General features: G+C 50.0%; 1 protein-coding gene and 1 long non-coding RNA gene across 2 annotated transcripts; one reads left to right on the plus strand and one right to left on the minus strand.

Moving 5' to 3' along the window:
* Nucleotides 1-3,809: 3,809 nt before the first annotated feature.
* LOC311423541 lies at nucleotides 3,810-10,282 on the minus strand. Its single transcript, XR_014685738.1, has 6 exons — nucleotides 9,629-10,282; nucleotides 8,930-9,186; nucleotides 8,617-8,834; nucleotides 8,359-8,510; nucleotides 4,409-5,035; nucleotides 3,810-3,933 (listed from the first exon to the last, which is right to left on the minus strand). It is a non-coding gene; the product is annotated as an uncharacterized lncRNA (long non-coding RNA).
* A 4,491-nt stretch (nucleotides 10,283-14,773) lies between these two features.
* On the plus strand, nucleotides 14,774-21,343 carry TMEM9 (transmembrane protein 9). Its single transcript, XM_084497682.1, has 6 exons — nucleotides 14,774-14,823; nucleotides 17,780-17,881; nucleotides 18,297-18,388; nucleotides 18,808-18,916; nucleotides 19,390-19,521; nucleotides 20,121-21,343. The coding sequence occupies exons 2-6, from the start codon at nucleotides 17,789-17,791 to the stop codon at nucleotides 20,268-20,270; spliced, it is 576 nt and encodes a 191-aa protein (XP_084353808.1). The 5' UTR covers nucleotides 14,774-14,823; nucleotides 17,780-17,788; the 3' UTR covers nucleotides 20,271-21,343.
* The last annotated feature ends 907 nt before the right edge of the window (nucleotides 21,344-22,250 follow it).

Raw genomic sequence — 22,250 nt, forward strand, 5'->3', positions numbered from 1 at the left:
CTCTGTACTAATCTACATTCATTACACAGGAATGTGCAATGAGGCCATGATCCTGCTGGTAGAGTGGGGATGTCCAGCACAAATCCAGTGTGACTATTGGGATGGGATTCCCCCATCTAAGGCGAATGCAGATGGCACATCTCAGACAGTTTTCAGACTCCCAGGATTTAGTCCTGATGGATGTCCTGTAGTAACTACAACACTGCTTTGGATCCAGAGCACAGGCTCTGTGCAAATCCAGGATGCAGCCTGGCAGTAGAGCATCCCTCACGGCTCAGAGGTACCAAAGGTTATTTTGAAATGATCTATTATTCCAGGAATCTCTGGAAGTTTTGCCTGTGCTGAGGCTGATGTCCAGTAGCTAGATTCCCTGGAAAACCAATTAGCTGACTGACCTAGCCAATAGTTAGGAGCTCAGCTCATGCACCCAGACATGGATTGGACATGGTTCAAAGACAGAAACTCTACCAGGTGAAGGGCTGGGACAGCCCTCCATTACCCAAGCCCAGGGAATAAAGCCAAACTCCTCTCCTAGTTGACCTAAGGCCTTCAATGAGCACCCATGAGGGAGAGAAGAAACTGGGTTTCCCATTCACCTCTTTCAGTCTCCTTCAAGTGGAATTAGTATCTGCCTGTGGCTAAGGAGAATCAGTGGAGCTCACCTGGCCCAGTACCACTAACAGAGAGAAGCCTGCCCTTGTAAGCTCTGATTGCTATCAGGGTAACCTGACCTCCTGCCTGTAAGCACAGAAAAGGACAGATGACACTAAGCAAGACGGTAAGTGCCCAGCCTACAAATGTTTCCTTGGGTTCGGGCCCAAAGCAGGTCTGATATCACCCTATAACTGTCTTGGCTGACAGTTGTGGGGTTCGTGCTGGCCTTGTGAGGGACTTGACTGCATCATGAATGCAGCTGAGGTTTTTCCCCCCCAAACACCCTGTGGCAGCCAGTTCCCTCACTCATTTTCCCATGTGATGGTGACCTAATGTGTGACAGGCTCTGCCACAGGCCTTTACTGCTCATTCCCAGTCACAAGGCCATGCCAGGAACCTCTTAGCACAGGAATGCTCGTAAGAGTTGGAATTCAGGGAGCAGGAGAAGCAGAGCTGCTCCATGACAGAAAGGGCAGGAGAAGCAGGGCAGAGACCCCACTGACCAGGTGCACTCAATGGCGCTTGTAGGTGAACAGAGCAGGAACAGTGATGGCAACAGTCTCTGGTGATCATCGAAGCCAATGTAACAAGTCTGCACGTCCATGTCCTCAGTTACCCAGCCTGAGACCACCACAGACCATGTTAGATGCCTAACAAAAGATGCCACCAAAAAATGATCAGGTTGCTACATGGCCTAGCCTTGATAGTGCTAGCTGATAAATTCTGCCGATACTTCAAGGCTCCTGAAGACCCCAAACTTCGTTTTGCAAGTCACCTCAGTTTGAAATGTTCAGACCTGACTAATGGGTACTGAGTACCTGGAGCCTTCCCTGCAGTCACAGGAGTCACTTGGATGCTTGCGTCTTGGTGCCTGTGTGCTGGGACGACCACTGGGATAAAAGCACCTGGGTCCTTGAGGGTACACGTGTATATGAGTGAATTAAAACTTTTTAAAATAAAATCACCTTCCCCTCCTTTAAGGTCTCCCATTGAGCTCGGTTGTCTTGTTGCAATATTATTTCCTACAACACAGATATTTTTGCAACTGCCTGGAAAAGGCAGAGCCTCTGAATAGGAACTGTGTGATGACACTGTACCTTGTAGCCCAGTTTACAACTTGGTCCTCTGACAGTCTCCATGAGCTACTTTTTAAGGATTGCTTTTGGTGACATAAGGTCTCACGCTCTCTGTATTTTCAACCATGAAGCACGTTCTGCCTGCCTGTGGTCAGACAGACAGGCAGGCTCCTGTCTGATTGAAGGGTGGAGGGACATAGTGAGCAGGTCACTTTTCATGGCAGATGGATGGAGAGATGCATCATTGAAATGGGCAGGATAATGTCAGGGGTGCCGATACATCATGGCAATACTAGGAGAAGGGAGGAAAGGAGGAGTGGGTGTCAGAGACAGATCCTGTGTCAAAACGGGTGACAGATGAGGGAGGGCTGTCTTCTGGGATGGGTGGCCGGGCAGACAATACCAGTGCCAGAAGCTGAGCAGGAGGAAACAAGACCCACGCAAAGGCCCTGGTTAACCCTGAATTTAGAGGGAGCTGGTCTGTCGCTCTGAGGCAAACTGAATGGCAAGCAAATTGCTTGCAGTTTGGGCCTACACAAATCCCAGCATGTCCTTATCAATCTCTTTGATTGACAGATGTGAGAGTATCAGATGGTTCGGAGCTATCTATGTTCATGACAGCAACTAGGTCATCCTGCAGCCATTCACCTGCTTTCCAGTTTAATTCAGCTTATTTTTCAGGCATATCCCATTTTGCACTCACCACTTACTCCCCTCTTTTCACCCAATGAGTGTGTCTACCTTGAAGGGGCTTTAAACAGAACAAAGGTATTATTCCTTGCAGTGATTATAAAGGAGGAGAGCTCCTCATGCAGCACGTGGTACAGGAGAGAAGGAGGAAAAAAATCATGTTTACCTGTATTCCTCAGTGTCACTACAATTTTGGACTCCACCTGGATCCTCATGGCTTACTGGGTCACGTTGACAATTTCCCACTCCCCACCAGGAATAGGAATACCCAAGCGAGATGCTCCTCCTGGCCATCCTTACCATTCCTGTCCTGACAATAATAAAGAACTCGGGTTCCACCCCAAACCATCAGCAGCAGAGGTGGGAGACTGCTGGTGCAGGAGGGACAACCTAGCACAGAGAACAAGATGTCCAGCAGCCCAGGATTCCAAAAAGCAGGGAGCAGTCAAATAAACCATTAACTGCTGCTGCCCACCTTCTGCAAGAATATGAAGACAGTATTTCTGTGTGTTGTGTGTATTAGGACTATATACCCAGTTTTCAAAATTTGCTTTAGTTCTTTTTCCTCGACATCTATCCTAGAATTACAGCTTTTTCTTCCTAAAGTGTTTACCTATTTATCATTGTCTTCCTCTGGTGTCATGTCACTGTGCAGGCACATTTGTTTTCCATGCCCTCTCTCTTTATTTATCCTGTTGTACAATTTGTATCTTCTTTGTAGCTTATGAACTTACATCTCATTGATAAGAACATTGAGATCTGCTGTCTGTCTTCTCTGGAAGAGTTTTGGCCTTCTTCCTGACTCTCTAGGTATGTCTACAAAAATAGAACATGCACATTGCTGACTTATGACTATATCCCTGAGAAATAAACTTCCTTAAGCAACAAGCCACAGCCGTCTGAGACAGAAGCCAAGATACACTGGCTTTGCTACATGCCACAAAGGTCAACAGACCCAAACTGCCAGATCAGACAGGAGGACAGAATGACAGGAGCAAAGGACATATAAATTTAATGACTGTCAGCTTAACTATGTCAGCTGATTTCTGAGCTCAACCAGAGGGTAAATGGAGAGGGACAGCCCCAGTTTGCCTTTATAAGTCTCCAAGAATTGAAGCCTCTTTCAGGCTCTAGCAGTTCCAGCAGTTCCCTAAATGTTTCGCCTAAGGAATGAATCTTTTTTTTTCGCACTAAGCTATACAGCAAAGCCACATGAACAGCTCCCAGGCACCCAGCCATGCTGACCTGCTCAGAAGGTGGCAGGAAAGCTGTGACAGTTCACAGAGCAGCTGAGGCCGGCAATGCTCTCTGCTGTATTTATAAAAAAGGCTTTATTATTTTCTGTACCACATGGTTCTAACCTTTGTTCCATAGATGCAAGGTCAGAGCATTGATACAAGACTTGGGTACAAGCAAACCCCTAGCGAACCCAAAAGCCTAAGTGGGCAGCTGAGAGCGAGCTGCAGCTGGGTCACTGGTGGTCACCAACACGGGGTGTCAGCGAGAGGCACATCTGCAAAGGTACAACAACCATAAAGAAGGGCAATCACTGCAGAAGAGGGAAATTTTGAGAGTCAAAAATAATCTTGATAAACTATCCCCATAAAGCAGGCTAGGGGGGAAGCATCCAAACCTTAGCATGCCACTGTCAGGGATTTAGGATTCCTGGCAACAGTTCCCTTCTAATGGTTTTGCTTACCATGAGGTCTGTCATTAAAGTTCTGTGAAGAATTGCTGACATGCTGCAGTCTGATATCAGTTATTATTAATAACTGGGAAGCCCTAGCTTATTATTAAGAATAAATATGTGCATGCTCGGAGAGGATACAAGCTGCTCTCATCAGCCTTCAGTGAGGAAGAGACCTTGAGCGATCAGGTTTCTTTGACCTTGCATAGGTGGTACAAACATGCCTCTCTTGGAGGAAAGGTCTGTGGACATCTTTGTATGACAAGGGAGCTCCACACCCTGCTAATACCACAGTGCTTACCTGTTTTCTTTTGTTTTATTTGATCCCATACTTTGTTCCTTCCACTAGGAGAAAGAAAACCAATTAACAGTCATTTTCTGTTCATCCTCCCACTCCAGTCTGTACAGTTATTTGATGCAATTCCCACCATGCTTTTTGCATTTTCAAAAGAAATCTCCATTTATCTGCTTCATGGGTGGGTGCCCATTTCATTATCCTCATCACTCCTCTCTGAACTGCCGTTCACCTTCATATCCTGTCTGAGCCAGGGATGGCAGACAGAAGCACAGACTGCACTCAAGATGCAGGCACACTACTAGACCAGCAGCACCAGAGACATCTATAGCAGCACTGTGACAGTTTCTGTTTTGTTTTCTGCATTCCTAACAAAAATGAATTTCTTTCTTTCTTCTTGTTTTCTGTTTTTACTCCAACCACAGAGCAGTGAGCTGATGCTTTCCTGGATCAAGCCGTAAGCCATCTCACCCTCTGAAGGCTCCACCAGAATGCAGGCAACACGGACGTTCATGCACATTCAAGAATTATTTGCTAATGTAGGAAGACATATGGAGACGGGATCACGGGCTGCTCAAGGTAGTTGAGAGCGAGGTGTTTTAAGGAACAGTGAAGAAGCTTGACTTGTTCAGTCTGACAAAAGAGAGATGGGGAAAAAAAATAATAAAAACCTGATGAAGATAAATGGCAAAAGAGAGGACAAGGTGACAGAAGGAAAAATAAAAATAACTGACCACAAAGAGGAAAATCCAATTTTTAACCACTAGATCTGGCCGGGTCTGAAACAGCTTCATAGTTGGAATAAAGCAGCAGAAGCATCTGACAAAATTAACACGGATTTTTTTTAACTTTCATAATAGGGACTGTGACACAGCTTTCTGCCACTCAAATTCAGAGGTCTTTTCTAAGGTCAGGAATCAAATCTGGGAGGACAAACGGCCATGAGACACTGGACTCGGAAACTCTTGGCTGCAGTAAATGCCAGTTGGGAGTGACTTGCTGTTCAGTTATTTTGGCAATTTGTTGTCCCTATCCTTGGGCGTTCTCCTTCAGTAGCCAAACTACAGTGAACTTTGTGCTCCGTATGACAGGGCACCTATATATCTGGTCAGCAGTGGAGCAATGAAGAAACCTTTAAGTAAGACAAAGCATACATTTGAATTAACAAGGCAGCATTTATACAAAAACTTTGAGAGCTACCAACACCCCTGCCATCAAAGCCTAATTGAGGGTCCTAATTCTTTCCTGCTGGCAAGATTTTCATATCTTTAAGGCAGAAATCACAGATTGGTATTTGATCTAGACAGAAATACCACTTTGGTGTCTGTCTTCTCTGCCAGTCGTAGCGATGATTCTTCCGTCATTTGGGATGCACGTGTGTGTGCGCATGTGTTTGTGTACATGACTGTGTAAGAGCATTTTATCAGGACCTGCTGAGTGCTTCAGGGCCTAAGAATCACAACAGTTGTCTTAAGGCTCATGACTCTGCTGACTTGTGATCAAGAATGCGGAAAGCTGTGACCCAAAGGGTATCCACTCCTTCGGCATCCGGCTGACAATTGAGCTGACAGCAGAGCTAATGCTCCAGCGTGCTGCGTCCAGTGGGCTGAGTCTCCTGCTGCAGACTATAAATTACACATGGCCAATTTTAACACCTCTTTATATAGGGATGCATAAAAACTTGCAGTCCCAGTGGCTCTGTAAATGGTCAGCGCGCCTGTCTGTCCAAACAGGTGTCAATAATAAGGAAATAACCACCCTGGTGAGAGGAATTTTAGAAGCTGTGAGGAGAGGTCGCAGGGCAGGGAGGACAGTGTGAACGCAGGTATTTGTCAAGGGCAGGGGCTCTCTGCTGCAAACAGACCTTCTTGGCAGAGGCCGGTGCCAAACACAGCTGCTACAATAACAGCACTTTATGGTGCTTTTTGGTTAATAGCATTTTGCTGGACCATGATGCTGTCCATGAGTTACCTCCCAGACTGTTTCTGAGGAGGTGGGAAACAAAGAGCCACTGCGTGACTTGCTTAACGTGAGACGTGTTCATCCCTGGGGCAACCACTAGAAAAATCCTCCTCCGAACTTGAGGATAAAACACATGAGACCTGATACAACTATTTGCCAGTCCCCACTCCCTTTCAGAGCTAGAGACTGCATCCAGAGACTCTCCGATTCATCCCTCCTGTTTGGTGAGTTAGGTAATTAGTTACCAGTTAATTTGGTTGCCAGTCAAAGGAACCTCAGTGCCACCCTTCAGAAAGGGAATGCATCATGGAAGCAGGAGCCAGGAAGCAAAACCAAATCAAGGGCAATAAAATTCCCTTAGTATCTGCAAGTATTCCTTACACTCCAGCATCTCCCAGAGGTGAAGGAGTGCCTTGCTTTGACTGACTTGGATGAAGAAGAGAAGCAGACACAGGATGGTGCCCTGAGACCAGCATCCTGCTATGCGGATCTGTCAGCAACCTCACCGCCAGCACGCTGCTGTAACTGGGCCATTTGCCACCGGCTCCCTGCGAGGATGGGCTGGGCCAACGTCACGTTACCCCGCAAGTTTCCAGCGCACGCGTCCCTAATGAAATAATCCAGCAAAGCACCTCCTGCAGCCAGCGCCAGAACCCACCTCCCGCTCACGCTGGCTGTTCCCAGCGCGCTGTATGCTGCAGGGAGGCGACCTGGCTCGTGCTCAGGGCTGTTGGGCAGCACCTGACCTTCAGCATGACCACTAGTGGTCCCATGAAGATTCCTGCTCTGGGCTTTTTGTCTCCACTGACGTGGCTTTAGCATACTTTCCAGATCAGCTATTAGAGAGGTGTAAGACTGTGCAGCTCCGTGTTCAAACTGTTTGCCTGGCACCACGGAAGATGAACTCGCCCTTGGAAGTTGTGATCCCATCAAAGCCTTTCAGAATATGCCATCAAAAGAGCTCTCTGTTCCTCTGCCTAGTCTGTGCAGTGAATAGCTCCCTTGAACCATCAATTATGACACACAATTAGCTCTCCTAAGTGCGAGTGTCACAGCACAGCCTTGGCAAACTGCCCTTCAACCCACTTCTCCTTCATTAAGGTACTCCTCTCCTGCTAGATCTTTAATTGGCTTGTCATCAGCAACTTGGCCTGGATTCAGTGCTCTGCATTCTCCCAGATGAAACCATATAAGACAGATGGGACACCAAAAGCAGCAAGAGAGTAGGGTGAGAAGACACGTAAAGCAATCAGTATGTGTCCGTGACCTCGGGGACAGGCTTGCCAGGGCAGTAGTAAGATTTCTGCTGGCTTGGACAAACTGAGGGTGTTAAAAATGTCGGTAATCTGAGACCTGGCAACTTCACTTCATCAAACCCACTGTAGGGCCAGCAGCAGGGAGAGGCAAAACCCAGCAAAACCAGCAGCCTTGAGTAATAAAGCTATATTAAAAAAAGAGAATCAACTATGTATTTTGTGCCATAAAAAAAAAGAGCCCCATCATGTTCAACCGAACAATTCAGCTTGGGGCAGTTTCACGAGAAAGCCTTGTTTACAGTTTGCCTGATTTCCTTGATTTTGCCAATTCAGAAAGCAACACTTGGCCTCAAATCACCTCTTCCCTGAATTCTGTGGCAGGGCTGTGTTGCCCCATGTGCCTCCCACCGAGCTCGGCAGATGCTCCGTGGCGCCGCTGCAAAACGTTCAGCCAGTGTTGTGGAAGGAGGGGAGGGCAGCCGAAATGCTGGACGGGGAGGGCAGCGCTTAAAACGTCCACCTGTTGTCAATCAGAAGCCAAGGCTTATGTCAGCCTGCTGCAAATGTTTTCCCCCATCCACCTTGGTGACCTTTTCAATCACACTCCAGGAGGGAGACTGCTCCCATTAAGTGTTACTTGATCCTCTGCTAATGCAGCAGTTATGAAAGGACCACAGTGCTTGTCAATAGGATAAACACCTTCGCAGTGGGAGGAGGCTGTGGGGAAGGGGCACATACCGGCTCTCTCCTCTGCTTCCTCAGGGCTCTTTCTCTCCCTCGGCCCAACACCACTGCTACAGCAATGTATTTAGACAAGGAAAGCCGAGCCTGGCTGCAGCACTAACCACTGTCTCTGCATCTGCTGTCACGGCAAGCTCAGCTGCCAGCACCTAGGATAGCAAATGAAGGAGAAGGTCTGGTTTTCTGCTCAGTGAATTGTCCCACCCCCAGACAGTGATTCAGGATAGAATACTGGGTGTACACCACCCCTCCTACCCTTTGGATCCCATAGGCTCGTTTAACTTCTGTAAAGCTGCAGTAGCCATCCACCATCCACGCAGCTCTGACAGCCCATTTGAACTTCCAGCTTTATCACACTCAGCAAAAAAAGGTCTCAGGAGGAGAAGCACCAGGAAAGCATGCACTGATTTTCCTGCTGTAGTGCTATCTGCCACTGCCCTCGATCCTCATACGTGACTGCAGCTTTTGAAAGCCTTTGTTTGGGTGGCACAAAAACAGTGGCCTGAAAGGAGTCTCCAAGGGGCTGGGAATAAGGGGTGGGTTGGGACTGCTGCCCTGAAGGACTTACCCAAGAGGAGAGAAGAGCTTGGAGGTCAAACCAACCTCCAGGATCATGCACAAGGATGGCCACCACCCTGGGTACTGTGAGAGGAGGGATCCTCGAGTAGACGGATCCCCGGTTTGATCTGGTGCCATGTTCCTCTGGCCTCTTCAGAGCTGTCTTCAGAGCACAAACCAGTGCTCCATTAACGTCCTGCCAGCTGGCTCCTTCCAGCTCCTCATCACGCTCAGCTGCATGACCAGCACCAAGGTACTTCATCCGTCCTTTGAGGAAGGTAAACAAATTCACTTCTCTGCCCCAGCACAGGACTGCATACATGTAGAATCCCCCCAGAAAGGGGCTGAGGAAGAAATGGCACATAGATAAGTGTGCATTAAATGGTACTTTTACTCAGCACCTCCACTGAAATATCTGTGAAAGGAAGGAAGAAAAATAAAACAAACAAAAACCACAAAGAAATGAAGTCCCTTTCTTTCCCAGCTGCTTTGTTGCTCCAGCCCTGATTCTCTGAAGTATGGTAGAAGCCGTCTGGGTACTGGGGAGCAAGAGAACACCTTCAGCCAGCAGAATTAGCTGTGCTGTTGTCAGCAGCTGTGATGGAGGTGGCCCAGGAAGCAGTGGTAGCACTGACTGGGGCTACTTGGGCTTCAGGTTGCCTGGATATTAATGTTCAAGGCATGAGTGCCTGTGTGGAGACTGATTTACCTTGCAACTATCTGCCTGTCTTGAGGGGAAATGACATTGTTCTTGGGCAAACAGGAGATGAGTCTGCAGAGCCACTGAAGTATTAGCTGCCTTGGGTTTGAAATGAATCCCTTCTGGAAAAGACATCTACAGAGTGGCGCTGTCACCGGTCCCTGGACGATGCCTCGAATCCTGTCTGTGTCATAAAACAGAATCACAGAAGGGAAGGCACTTCTAGAGGTCTCTACTCCAAGCCCCAGCTGTTTTAGAGATTAAGGTAATTCTGGCACGCGAGAGCTCTGACAATAGGCAGAAAAAAATGGCAGAAGTGTTACAGGGTCGCAGCTCCCTGCACCGTTACCAGCTGCTTATTGTGGTAATCCCTGTCACCAGACACCCTGCAGACCTGGCCACCACTCCTGTGGACAACCTGGCCATCCCCTTACAACCTTGGCCATTCCCCATACTTCTGGGGAATAACGAGTGCTCCCAGTGCTGAAACAGCCGCTGAGACTGGGAAGGGACTGTGAAACCTGCCCATCACAGCAAGATCAGTTTCCAGAAGGATTTTTCCTGTTCCTGTTGCAGTTGAGGAAGAAAGCCTGTAGAGATAAGATAATGACAAAAGAAGTAGTGGAGACAACAATGGGAACACCCTCCATGGGCTTTAAATCCCCAGGGAGACTTCAGCCCATCTGACTTGTGGCCAAGCGGGTTGTCCTCAGCTCACCCTCAGCGTGCAGGAAAGCCAAGTGAGACAGCTCTGGGAGATCAGACTGCTAACAAAACATCGAGGGAGAGATGTTATCCTAGCCCTCAGGAGAAACTTCCTGGTGTTTTGACTGCTGTCCAGGTGGTGATAACTGGGTATAATTTATTTAGGCAGAAATCCCTCTGCCCATTCTAACCGCGTTTTGTTTGCTCTGTCCTGCCTGACAGGCCCACCGATGCTCTGGAAATGATGACCCCCACCACATATGCAGAGTTCCTGGTGCTGTGCAATGACAACAAGTTTCATCAACTCAAATAAATATCCCTGCCTTCTCGGTGACAGTCCCTCATACTTCAAATGTCTCACTTTCCCCACCTGCCATCATTTGAAACCTATAAATAGGACCAACTGGGAGAGAAACAGGGGATGTACGCTGCCACCCACTACAGGTCTGCTAGGCCAGGGCAGGCCTTTGAAGGGAGCTAGCTGTAGATAAACACCACAGCACTAGAAAGTCGAGGCCTGGCCCTGCAAGGCTGGGGTGGTCTGGATCAGTCCAGATGCAGTCTGATGTTCCTCCATCCCTCCTAATAAGTCCAGAGGCTGAATCTTGCTCTGCATTATGCTTTTTCACCGATCCCAGAAAAGCCATGGAGGGAAATATGGCTTTTGGCCTACTCCTACCGCCCATGGGACCATTTGTTGCACAGAGACAAGGAGCCCAGAACAATCCCGAGCACACCCCAGTGATGTGGAGCAGGCAGTGGTGGCGTGTCACATTTGCACAGGCCACTCCTAACAGCAAACGCTGCCTTGGAACCTACTCTTGAAAAACCCTTGAGCGAGCAGAGAGCGACCACAGCAGCAGTAGAGCAGAGCTGCTCTTTGCCCAGGCCCTTTTGTGCTCCCCTCCAAGCAGGAGAGGCACTCCGTGGCTCCCTGACAAGTATGGGATAACCTGCCTTCCCATCGGCGTCCAGCGGCTGGTAAAAGCTGTTAATTGCCTCGTATAGTCTTCTGTCAGCAACATTATCCCCTCCTGTCCTGCTAAGGCTGGGATAAGGGATTGTCCTGTTCTGTGGCTGCAATGGGACGTGGAGAAGGTGAAATATAATATGAGAAATAATATTTATGGCAGCAAGCAAGGCTAACCCAAAAGGCATAACGAAGCAGGATTCCAGAGAGGGAGGAATGCTGGGGGAGGAACAGTATGGAGCCCTCTTGACAGAGATCCAGGACCATCTTAAAAGTGCCCAAGAAATTATTTTTTAAATCCTATTTTTAATACAACCAATACATGAGATGAGAGCGCTGCCTGCCACGCTATCTGATTACCTCCAAAATTAGCAACAAAAAGATTAATTTAGGCAGGATGGAATATTTCCTAACAGAAGCGTCACTGCCTTCTGGGGAGCAGCCTGACCCAAAAAAAAAATCATGTAGAGGGAAATCCTGCACTACAGGCAATCCCTCACGGGTAGGAGTCACCCAGAAGAACAGCTGGAAATACAGTGGTTTGGGTTAATTTCAGCACAGCTGGGCTGACTGGCAATGACATAATGTGACTAATGTGTCACTACAATCGATCATAAATTCTGTACAGCTGGTACCAAAGCTGCAGAAACAGCAGCAGATTAGGTCTACTCTCCAGCCTCGAGGGAGTCAGAAGCTCCCCCCAGTTTAGTATCATCTGCAGACTTCCTTAGTATGCAATTGAGTCCTGCATGCAGACCATTTTTGAAAACATTGGAGAGAACCAGCCCCAGAAAGAAGCCCTGGGGAACCCCAAAGGTCACCAGCCTGATGTCACCCCCCTGAGCCCAACCCATCAGCCGATTGCTCACCCATCACATTACATTTTTATCTAGATGTATGCTGGACATTTTGTCCAGGAGAAAACTGAGGCACATCACCAAAATGAACATTCCTGGAGTTGCAAGGGAGTTAACAGCAAAAAGAAAAAAAAGAATTGCCATTCCTTGGTCTAACCAATTACTCAGAGCAAGAAAGAGAGTTCAATGAAGCCGCCCAGTGCCCATTGCATCTCTTTTGTCAGTTTACAATTATGAAAGCATTTTTAGAACAAATTTCATTTTGTGCTTAACACAAATAAATAAAACAATCATTTTATTGCAAATCAAGTGTCTTCCCCCTGAATTACAGGATGCTCTTTGTAATGGTAGGATGTATCTCCAAGATATTTACAAGTAAATCTGTTGGTTTACAATCTAAATTAAATTGCCCTTTAGATATCTGGCACCTGATTAGACTCCCATCATCATTCTGGAAAAAGGTTTACAGTGCAGTCACTAACACCCATTTCCAGAAAGAGCAAGGACAAGCTGCTATAGTGTGTCCTCAGCTGCAGGCCACGTTAACAAAAATGCCACCTGTCTTTTCAAAGCTGACACCACGAATACCAGTAAGGACTAATTACCTCAGTAAGAGGAGAGCTCAGGGCATTTGAGGCCAAGTCTGATGTGTTACCCTTCTTTTACATACCTGTTGCTTTGTTTTGTCTGCTGATCTCTGATTCTCTCTCCCTCAGTGCCAGATAAACCGCGTTTGGCCTCTGTTCCCAGAACACCACATATGGAAAGCTCCTCCAAGCCACCTCTCACCTGTCTGCTGCTCAAGTGTCAGGCAGAAATTGGGAACGTACAGTCCCACAGTCATTGCTAATCCTACACTTTCCCAATTACAGCGAAGCCTCCTGCCAGACCACTGTAAAAGTCACAGATCTCTGCAGTTTGAGTGGCTAACGTCAACCCAAGTTACTCAGAATTCATGGTGAGCTCTGTAGGAGTTGAGGACCCACCACTGTCCTGCATTCAACGCACTGAGAAATCAATGAAACGTGACCACAGCTCTTGGGTCTGTATAGCGCTGTACTTACGAGTGAGGACAAGGCTAAGCACAGTGTGTTGGGAGACATAAAGCAGCAAATCCCGCTGCCCACAGCCAAATGCTCTCTTTTTCTTCTGCTGCTGGGCCTTAAACACAGCGACAGGGATGACATACAGAAGAGAACTGAGCCCACTGTGTCTGAGCTTCCTGAGGCAGACAAGAAGGCTGCAGGAGGAAAGTCAGCAAGGAAAGGAATGGGAAAGAGTCTCCTGGATGGATGTGTTTGAGAACCCTTCATCACTACAAAGGAAACATCTCCCTTGCACCATGGAATACAAGCCCAGGCACACAGAGGAAACCAGCCTCCTGAACAAGGGACCTGAAACTGAAATAAATGTAACTTTCAAACTCATATTTGGTGGGCCTGTCTTTGAGGCACTCCCTAGGACGAGTGTCTCAGCTGCCTGGGTCATTTCTTTACTTTCTCCAGCAGGACTGCTCAGCATCTTGTCACGAGGTTAAGCTGCTTTCTTCAAGTGCCCATCCAGCTTACTCCAGCCCCACGAGGAGCACTGATATCTATCTTTATGCTGCAGAAGAACAAAGAGGAGAGTGCTGTGACAACAGAGAGATCAGAGAAGATAAAAATAAGTCCTTATCCATTTCACTGGGAAAGTTAGTAACATGAAAGCCCTGTGGTCCTCTGGCCTTTAAGCCTGTAAAAACTCAACTATTTCCCAACGCCGGCAGCACCCTGCAGCCAGGCCAAAGGTTCTGCTCAGAAGCGAGAGCAGCAAGTTAGCACCACCGGGCTTCTTCCCTTTGGCAGCACTGGAGGAGGAGGAAAGGATTAGAAGTACCTTGTGCATCCAACACCCGGGCTTATTCTCAGGGGGTATTTACTGGGATCAGTCCAGCTGGCAGAGGCCGTGACCCTATAACGTGTGCAGGGAACGCGGCCATGCTGAGGGCAGCATCTTGCACGTTATAGCCATGGGCTGAGAATATGCTTTTATATGGGTAATTCCCATACCTGGGTGCATAGTAGGGTGTTTGCAGGGCTGGGCAAAGCCACCTGTGAGCCTGTGTTATTTGCAAACCCCAAGGTCGGTTTGCCACAGAAAAGGGGGCACAACAAGAGCCCCCAGCAGCCGGGTCACTGAAACATCCCCTTTGAACAACCACAAGGCCCCGTGATCTTTGGGAAAAAGGCACATCCTCCATAGCATAATGAAGGAGCTGAAGCGGGTCTGTGGGTTAAACGCAGCTTTGGTCGGGATTAAACCCAACTCACTGGGCTGTGGGACTGCGGACCTCGGGGACCCTAAACGTAATTTACACCGCTACAGCGGCCAAATCCAGATACTAGGGCCGTGCTGCAGCCCAGCTTTTCACATTTCTGAGCAACATTTTAGTGTGAACACTGCAAAAGCAGGGAAAGGGCAGAGGGTACCGGGGACACCACACCCAGCCCCGCGCCCCCCCGGCTCTGAGGGCCCGGCGGCAGAGCGCCTGATCCCCCCCTCAAGCCCCGGCGGGCCGTTCTGCTTTCTGACTGGCCGCGCGGGCTGCCCGTCACGCTGCAACCAATGGGTGTGCGCGGACGGGAGCGGGGGCGGGGCTTGCGAGGGCGGGGGACGCCGGCGTCGTGCGCCAGGTAGGGGCCGGCGGCAGTGGGGGGTGGGCGGCTGAGGGGAGGGGGGGGCTGTGTCCGTCCCGTTCCTGTCAGGGGCCCCGCTGGGGCTGCCATGTCTGGGCGCCCCGTGGTCTCTCGCCCCCTTTAGCGGCTGTGGGGACCCGCAGCCATGGCCGAGCGGCCGGGGCAGGGAGCTGAGGGGAGCCCCGGGCACGGGGAGCCCGGCGAGACGGGGAGGAGTCGGGTCTGAGGGGCTGTGGTGAGGGGAGGAGGTGGTGGAGGGGGTGGTGAGGAGATGTGGTGGTGGTGGTGAGGAGCTGCTGCTTGGTCACCGTCAGAACCTTCAGCCCCATCCCTCGTCCCTGACGTTGTTGTGGGGTGTTGGTCGGCACCCGGCTGCTTTTGGCACTGGGAAAAGGCGAGTGGAAAATGAGGCATTTTGTAGAGGCATGGGATGGGTTGGGTTGGGTTGGGTTGGGTTGGAAGGGACCTCACATCACCCGGTTCCAATCCCGTGCCATGGATCTGGCTGCCCAGGGCCTCACCCAGTGTTGTCTTGAACACCTCCAGGGATGGGGCGTCCAGAACCTCCCTGGGGAACCTGTTCAGTGCCTCAGCACCCTCTGGGTGAAGAACTTCATCCTAACCTCTAATTGAAATACCCCCTCTTTTTGTTTAAAATCATCCCCTCTTGTCCTGTCATTATCTGATTGAGCAAAAGGTGCTCTCCATCCCTTTTACAAGCCCCCTCTGAGTACTGAAAACCACAATGAGGTCACCCCAGAGTCTTCTCTTCTGTGCGCTGAACAGCCCCAGCTCTGTCCTTCCTTGTAAGACAGCTGCTCCGGCCCCTTGATCATCTTTGTGGCCCTCCTCTTGAGCCACTCTAACAGCCCCACATCCTTCTGGTGCTGGGGGTCCCAGACCTGGACGCAGCACTCCAGGTGGGGCCTCACCAGGGCAGTGCAGAGGGGAACCATCCCCTCCCTCCTCTGCTCCTGTGGTGATGCAGCCCAGGATGCAGTTGGCCTTCCAGGCTGCAAGCTCACTGCTGGCTCATGTCGAGCTTTTCGTCCCCTTGAACCCCAAGTCCTTCTCCCCAGGGCTGCTCTCAGTGAGTTCTTCTCCCAGCCCGTCCTCATGTCCAGGATTGCCCCAGCCCAGGTGCAGCACCTTGCATCTGGACTTGTTGAACCTCACGAGGTTCACGTGGGCCCACTTCTGCCCAGGTCCCTTTGGATGGCATCCCTTCCTTCTGGTGTATGGACTGCACCACTCAGCTTGGTGTCATCTGCAGCCTTGCTGAGGGTGCTCTTGATCCCACTACATCACTGATACAGATATTAAACAGTACCCGTCCCAGGACAGACCCTTCAAGGATACCACTCATCACCAGCCTCCTCCTGGATGTAGAACCATTGACCACCACTCTGGGTGCGACCTTCAAGCCAACGCCTTGTCCACTGCCTGTGTGTTTCCTTCTTGCACCCCAGTCTGACCTACAGGTCCTTGCTCAGCCATTCCAGCTGTCTGCCCTCCTTGCCCCCTTTTTTATGCAGGGGATATATAAACCTTTATGGCAGCTGTGCCAGTGCCCCCTTTGGACAAGTTCCATCAGTCTGGGCAATAACCACGTGTGAATTGTCCCCAGCGCTTTACAGTTCATGATGGCTAGACTCGGTGTCTAGGCGTCCTTCCAAGCTTTTATTTTGTTCCTGGTAAACATCGTGTAATAAATCACATGTTTTCCCATGCTTGTATTAAAAATAACAGTTTGGGGTTGTTCCGATGATCTGAACTTAAATGAGCTTAAGCCATTGTTGCGTTACAAATCCAAATGGGTAGCAGTTCAAAAGCACTGGAGTACAATGGGGAATGCAGACTGCAACCCAAGGCTGTCATACCTCAGCCGGTGTTTCTGATGAAGAGCTTAAAATCAGGATGTCTCCAAAGAGCCGTGGTTTGAGGCGGTTCCTGCTAAGTGGGTTGCAAAGCGTTAACAAGGCCTGTGATAAACTCACAAGATCGGAATGTGTTTTGATGGATTTTGGCAGATCAGCTTGTTAGATAGTGAGTGGCTGGTGTTCTGTTTAGATAAAGGCGAGAGGAGAGGAACTTGGTGTTCATAATCCATAAAATCGAATGGGAACTAGGTACCTGAATTTATAGTGTATTGAAACAAGATAAAGCAAATGGTGATGCAACACTACAGAGGTGAAAATACTAACAATGGACTTCTGTGAGCTCACAAAATATAAGTTCCTGGAGCTGGCTGGGGGATTAACGTGAGCTGCATGGAGCTGATGAGCTGTAAATTATCTTCCTTGATGAAAACTGAAGTGGCTTTTCAGAGCCCTCCCCGAGGCGGTACCACGAGGCCTGCAGTGCCTCTCAGCTCCAGGCACGCCGTTGTTGCAAAGGTGAATTCCAGCCTTGGCATCCCTCAGAGGCTAACTTTGCTTTTTGCAGCAATGAACTCATACTCCCTCTATAAAAACGTTATCTGTGCCTTTGTAGCATGACTTAACAACTCAAAATTACTCCAAACAAAAATAAAATAGGACTTCACTTCCCTGAGCTAAAGGAACTCCTGGCATGGCTTGCAAGACAGGAAAATATGTTGAGCCATGCAGAGGCAAAACGCTGGTATCGGAAGGTGAATGATTTACGTTTATTGGGCAGTTCAGCAGTGAGGCCCCAGCGTAGTTCTTTAGCTTACCCTTGGTCTGCGGGTGATACAGGAGGTTGTGTGCAGTTGTGGGGGTGAAATGGTCAGCAAGTCAGCAATATTTTGTTGCAGAAGGTAGTTGGGGTGCATGGCAATAGGTGGCGGAAGCTGTTTAGATACAGAGATAAACCCCTACTTCCTGGTTAAAACAGAGATAAGTGGGTCAAAAGGGAAAGCTCAAAGTAACGTGTTCTGGCTGCACTGAATGCCAAGATCCCTTATCCTGGATGTGAGTTTTTATTTCCTCAGGTTTGCACAATGTTTGCCCAGTGCACCTGGAAATGTGCAAGCTCCGTGCTGCTGGTCGCACTGCTGAGCTGCGTCCTTTCTCCTCTAGCACACGCCAGCAAGGTGAGTGAACAGCTTCTGACACAAGCACTGAGTGTAGTACAACAGGCACAAAAATGGAAGAGAAACAAGTGTTTTTTTATGAAAATTTGCAAAGGTAAGAAGTGCTGTAAGAAGTCAGTGCCTGTGTATGGATTTGTCATGTCCATTCACAGCTTTAGATATAGCGGCCTCTGCCCTGCCTTATGTCATGTTTTGGAGTTTGCATTTTAAAATTTGTTTGAAGAGCACCTGGTCTCTGGAGCAGAGGTGCTCAAGACGTTTTAAGATTTCAAAGCTACTGATGTGAAAGAAGCAGAGCAGAAATCAGGGATGTGGCACGAAGTCATCACTCTCAGAGAATGTTCTGTCTTTTCCCACAGCCCAGAACTGTTCCCATCTGTTCACTCACTAACGCTGTCTCCTCGTGCTTCTGCAGAGCTCGGAGGATATCCGCTGCAAGTGCATCTGTCCCCCGTACCGGAACATCAGTGGGCACATCTACAACAAGAATGTGTCTCAGAAGGACTGGTGAGTTGCACGTTGAAGCCTGAGGGGTTGCTCCGTGAAACGCTCTGGAGTTTCCAGCCAGTGCTGGGGGAGAAATTTGCTGCCTGTGTGTTTGTGGAGGGAGCTGTTCCAGTAGGTGATGCTCAGCCTGGGTGAGGGGCATGTTTTGAACAGAGATTCAGGAACGTGGGAGGCATGGTTTCTCAGGCCATGGCTCTCAGCAGATGGAGATTTTACCCTCCAGTCCCTTTCACCTGGACTTTCACCCTGCAGAAGGTGCTGTGGCAATCCGTCCCAGGAACCTTGGACTGGCTGTGAGGGAACTCCAGGCAGCGTTATCAGCCAGATGGGAAAGCTGGGACAAAGTGACCCCAGTATCCTTCCCCAGAGCACCGGGTTCACCTTGTCCTGTTGCTGGTCTCGGTTTCCTTGTGTTGCAGCAACTGCCTGCATGTTGTGGAGCCCATGCCAGTGCCCGGGAACGATGTGGAGGCGTACTGCCTGCTGTGTGAATGCAAGTACGAGGAGCGCAGCACCACCACCATCAAGGTAACTGCTCCCTGTGACACCACGCCGTCCCGGGCACAGCCGGGTGGGTGCCAGAGAGGAGCCCAGCAAGGGACAACAAAGCTGTCACAGCTGACACCCCGTGGTAGTGCTGGGGGCACCGTGTCTGAGTCGGGAACGCTCCTGGCAGCAAGGAGGAGGCAAATGGGAGCCCAGTCTCCTTGTGAGGATGTGGCAGCACAGCTGAGACTGGGTGCCCATCCTGTTGGTCTCCTTTCACGTGCAGCATGTCTGTAATTGACCCAACGCAGGGAAATCAGCATGGGTTGTAATTGTCTTCCTTCTTGCAGGAAGGGTGATGATCCAGACAAGGTCATAGGTCATTCTAGTGAGCAAAGTGAGAATGAGGGAAGAGATCAAACATCAGAGGTAGCTGTGAAGGGAGCTTCCAGGCCTCTGTGGTGCTTCTTATCTGTACTGCTGATCCCTTTTCACTGTGCTGTCCTTAACTGCAGGTGATCATCATCATTTACTTGTCCGTGGTTGGGGCGCTGCTGCTGTACATGGCTTTCCTTGTGCTGGTGGACCCTCTGATCCGCAAGCCAGATGCTTACACCCAGCCCCTGCACAACGAGGAGGAGAATGAGGTGAGGCTGTGCTGCTGGCACATGCAGTGCGTGGCTGCTCTCATGGTGGAGCCAGGGTGGTGGGATGGAAGAAGAGAATGGCAGGCGGGGAGACAGCCTGGCCTCAGGCTTTGCTCCCTCTGGTCCCGTGTGGGATCAGCCCCAGCAGCTGCAATGAGCTCAGTCACAGTTCGAGGGAAGCTGCTGGGTTTGAGGGTACTCTGCTGGATCAGGCTGCCGTGTTCATACTTTGTTATAAGTATAAACTGTCTGCTCAAGCTGTTTCCTACTCCGATGTGAGTGAGGAGTAGCTGCTCTGGGTGCACAGTTTAGCCATTGCCTTCCCCTGCTGAAAAAAGGAGGTCCTGCAGGAGAAGATGAATTGTATCCTAGCAGTATGCTTTTGCTCCGCTGCTCCAAAGGAACAACTCATATTTAGATCTAGGTGTATGCTGTAGATGCCTGATATCTGGGGAGCTTTATCTTACTCTAGCACTCTGGACTGTAATCTCCTTGGGATAGGTCTCAGGATTGCCTTGGTGTTTTTGTGCCACGATGGATGCTTACCCAGGGGGCCTTCTGACATTGCTGACCTTTTTCACCATTTCTTTCCATTGTAGGACGCTCACTCCTTGGCCGCAGCCCCCACCCCGTCCGGGGCCAGAGCCAACACGGTGCTGGAGAGGGTGGAGGGAGCCCAGCAGCGCTGGAAGCGCCAGGTGCAGGAGCAGAGGAAGACGGTTTTCGACCGCCACAAGATGCTGAGCTAGAGGAGCAGACATGCGGCACCGCTTCCTGAGAGGCAGGGTAGCTCAGCTGGACGAGACAGACAGCGAGCCATCCCTCAGGACAGCCTTGATGCTGGACTGAGAGCTCTCACCCTCTCCGATTTACCCTCTTTTTAGAGACGAGCAGGCCAAAGTGCTTGCCCCTGGTTTTGTCCCCTTGCCCTTTACGTAAGGAGCCTCAGAGGCTCCTTAACCTTAGCTCAGCTGAGACCTGCGCTGCCTGCTGGCCCGTGGCTGCATGAGGACGGCCGTGCGCAGCGCTGCCGCTCCGGTTCATGCACTGGTCTGTGCAGGGGCTGCAGCTCCAGCCACAGCCTCCATCAGCCCACGCCCTGCGTTAGAGACCAGGGGTCTTGTGGAGTGCTGGGAGCTGGTTTAGTGTTCCTGGGATACTAACGGGATCATTTATGCGGAAGAAATTACGTGGTGCTGCTCCAGGATAAAGAAGCCACCTCCCTCTCTAGTTGGCACTGCTGATAATTGGGTGTTGTGGTGCAGAGCGTTGCACTGGGAGGACAATGAGCAGGTCCCTGCCAGTCCTCAGCTGCTGCTTGCACTTACTCTGGTGTAACCCGGGTGGATTTCCACTCTGGTCAGTGGAGTTTCTCCAGGCTTACACCAGCATAACCGACATTGCAGTTTGTTTCTGTGCAGAAAAAAATGATTAGTACATTAACAAGTAAAGGACCACCAGGTAAAAATGCGGATTTATCTTTCTGTTTTCCTCCCCTAGCAGTGGATAAAAATACATTAGGGAGAAAGTTTTTTGATTGTACCCACATTTGTAATCCTTGCTACTCACACAGCGCATCGGAGGCATTTGTGTCCAAGAGAACCGAGGCAAAGGCTTTGCTGGAGCTCTGCCTGCCTGGGTCTCACGTCCCTTGCCAGGTCACCCTTACGCTCCTCAGAATTCTCAGCGCCCTCTGAACTACTGCTGCTGGTGGAGGAAAATGAGGTGATTCTGCAGCGTGTATCCCAGTGAGAACATGTGTAACGTCAGGAAGGTGCTGAAGTTTATCATGTAGCATCTCTACATTAAATGCGGAAAAAGACCTATTCCCTCACTGGCTTTTTTCGGGGAAAAGCTGCTGCAGGACCGTGAGGCTGCGGTTACAGCACTCGGGGGCTTCGTGGTGGGGGAGGGCTGAGCTCGAGCAGCTCCTGGAACTTGGAACTGCTTCACGCTGGGCTGTGCTTGCAGCCGGGCTCTCGAGCAGATTACAATTCCTCCGTGTTCATTGAAAACTGAGCAATTGCTGCTAAAAGCCTACCCCGGAGAGATGCTGGTCACACTGCCCTGCACACTGCGGCCAGCAGCTTTTGATACAGCCAGAAAAAATCCAAACAGAAGCTCTGTGGGGGCTTTGCTCTGGCAGCCTACATTTACCCCAGCTGCCCTTTAGCACCATGCTTGCCTAAAAACATACTCAGGGCTTTGAATTAGACTGAGGTCGCATTTTCTGTAACCTTTTTCCCCCCCGTCCTTCCCTCTTGGGGCAAATCCCTCACGGACACAGTGTGTTCTGCCTGGCAGCTGTGCTGCAAGGAGAGGGCAGAGCTGCCTGAAGGGCCTGAGCACAGGTTTTGAGGTGGGAGCTGCCCTGGGTGGTGTGGAAGGACTGCGCCGGGCCGATGGGTCCATCTGGTGGCCGGTGCCCCTCCGAAGCAGCAGAGATCAGCAGCCCCCAGGGGCAGGGGTCCTGCTGCCAGCACCCAGGCTCCCGGCTCCCTGCTCCTGGGGTTCGGGGAGCAGCAGCACCCCAACTCCTTCCCTTGCCCTCTGGCCTTGGAACAGCTTGGAAATGGGATAAGGAAAACAGCTACAGGTTAAAAATTGGGAAGAGATGGGTTCGACAGCAAAGGTGGGGATGGTGTGATACAGAGAGGTTGCAAAAAAATGCTGCTGCCTGGCTAATTCGTCTGATTACTTGATTAATTAGCCAGTTAGCCCTGTCCCAT

This window comes from Aythya ferina (genome assembly GCF_964211825.1).
Source record: "Aythya ferina genome assembly, chromosome: 25".
Classification (NCBI taxonomy): Eukaryota; Metazoa; Chordata; class Aves; order Anseriformes; family Anatidae; genus Aythya; species Aythya ferina.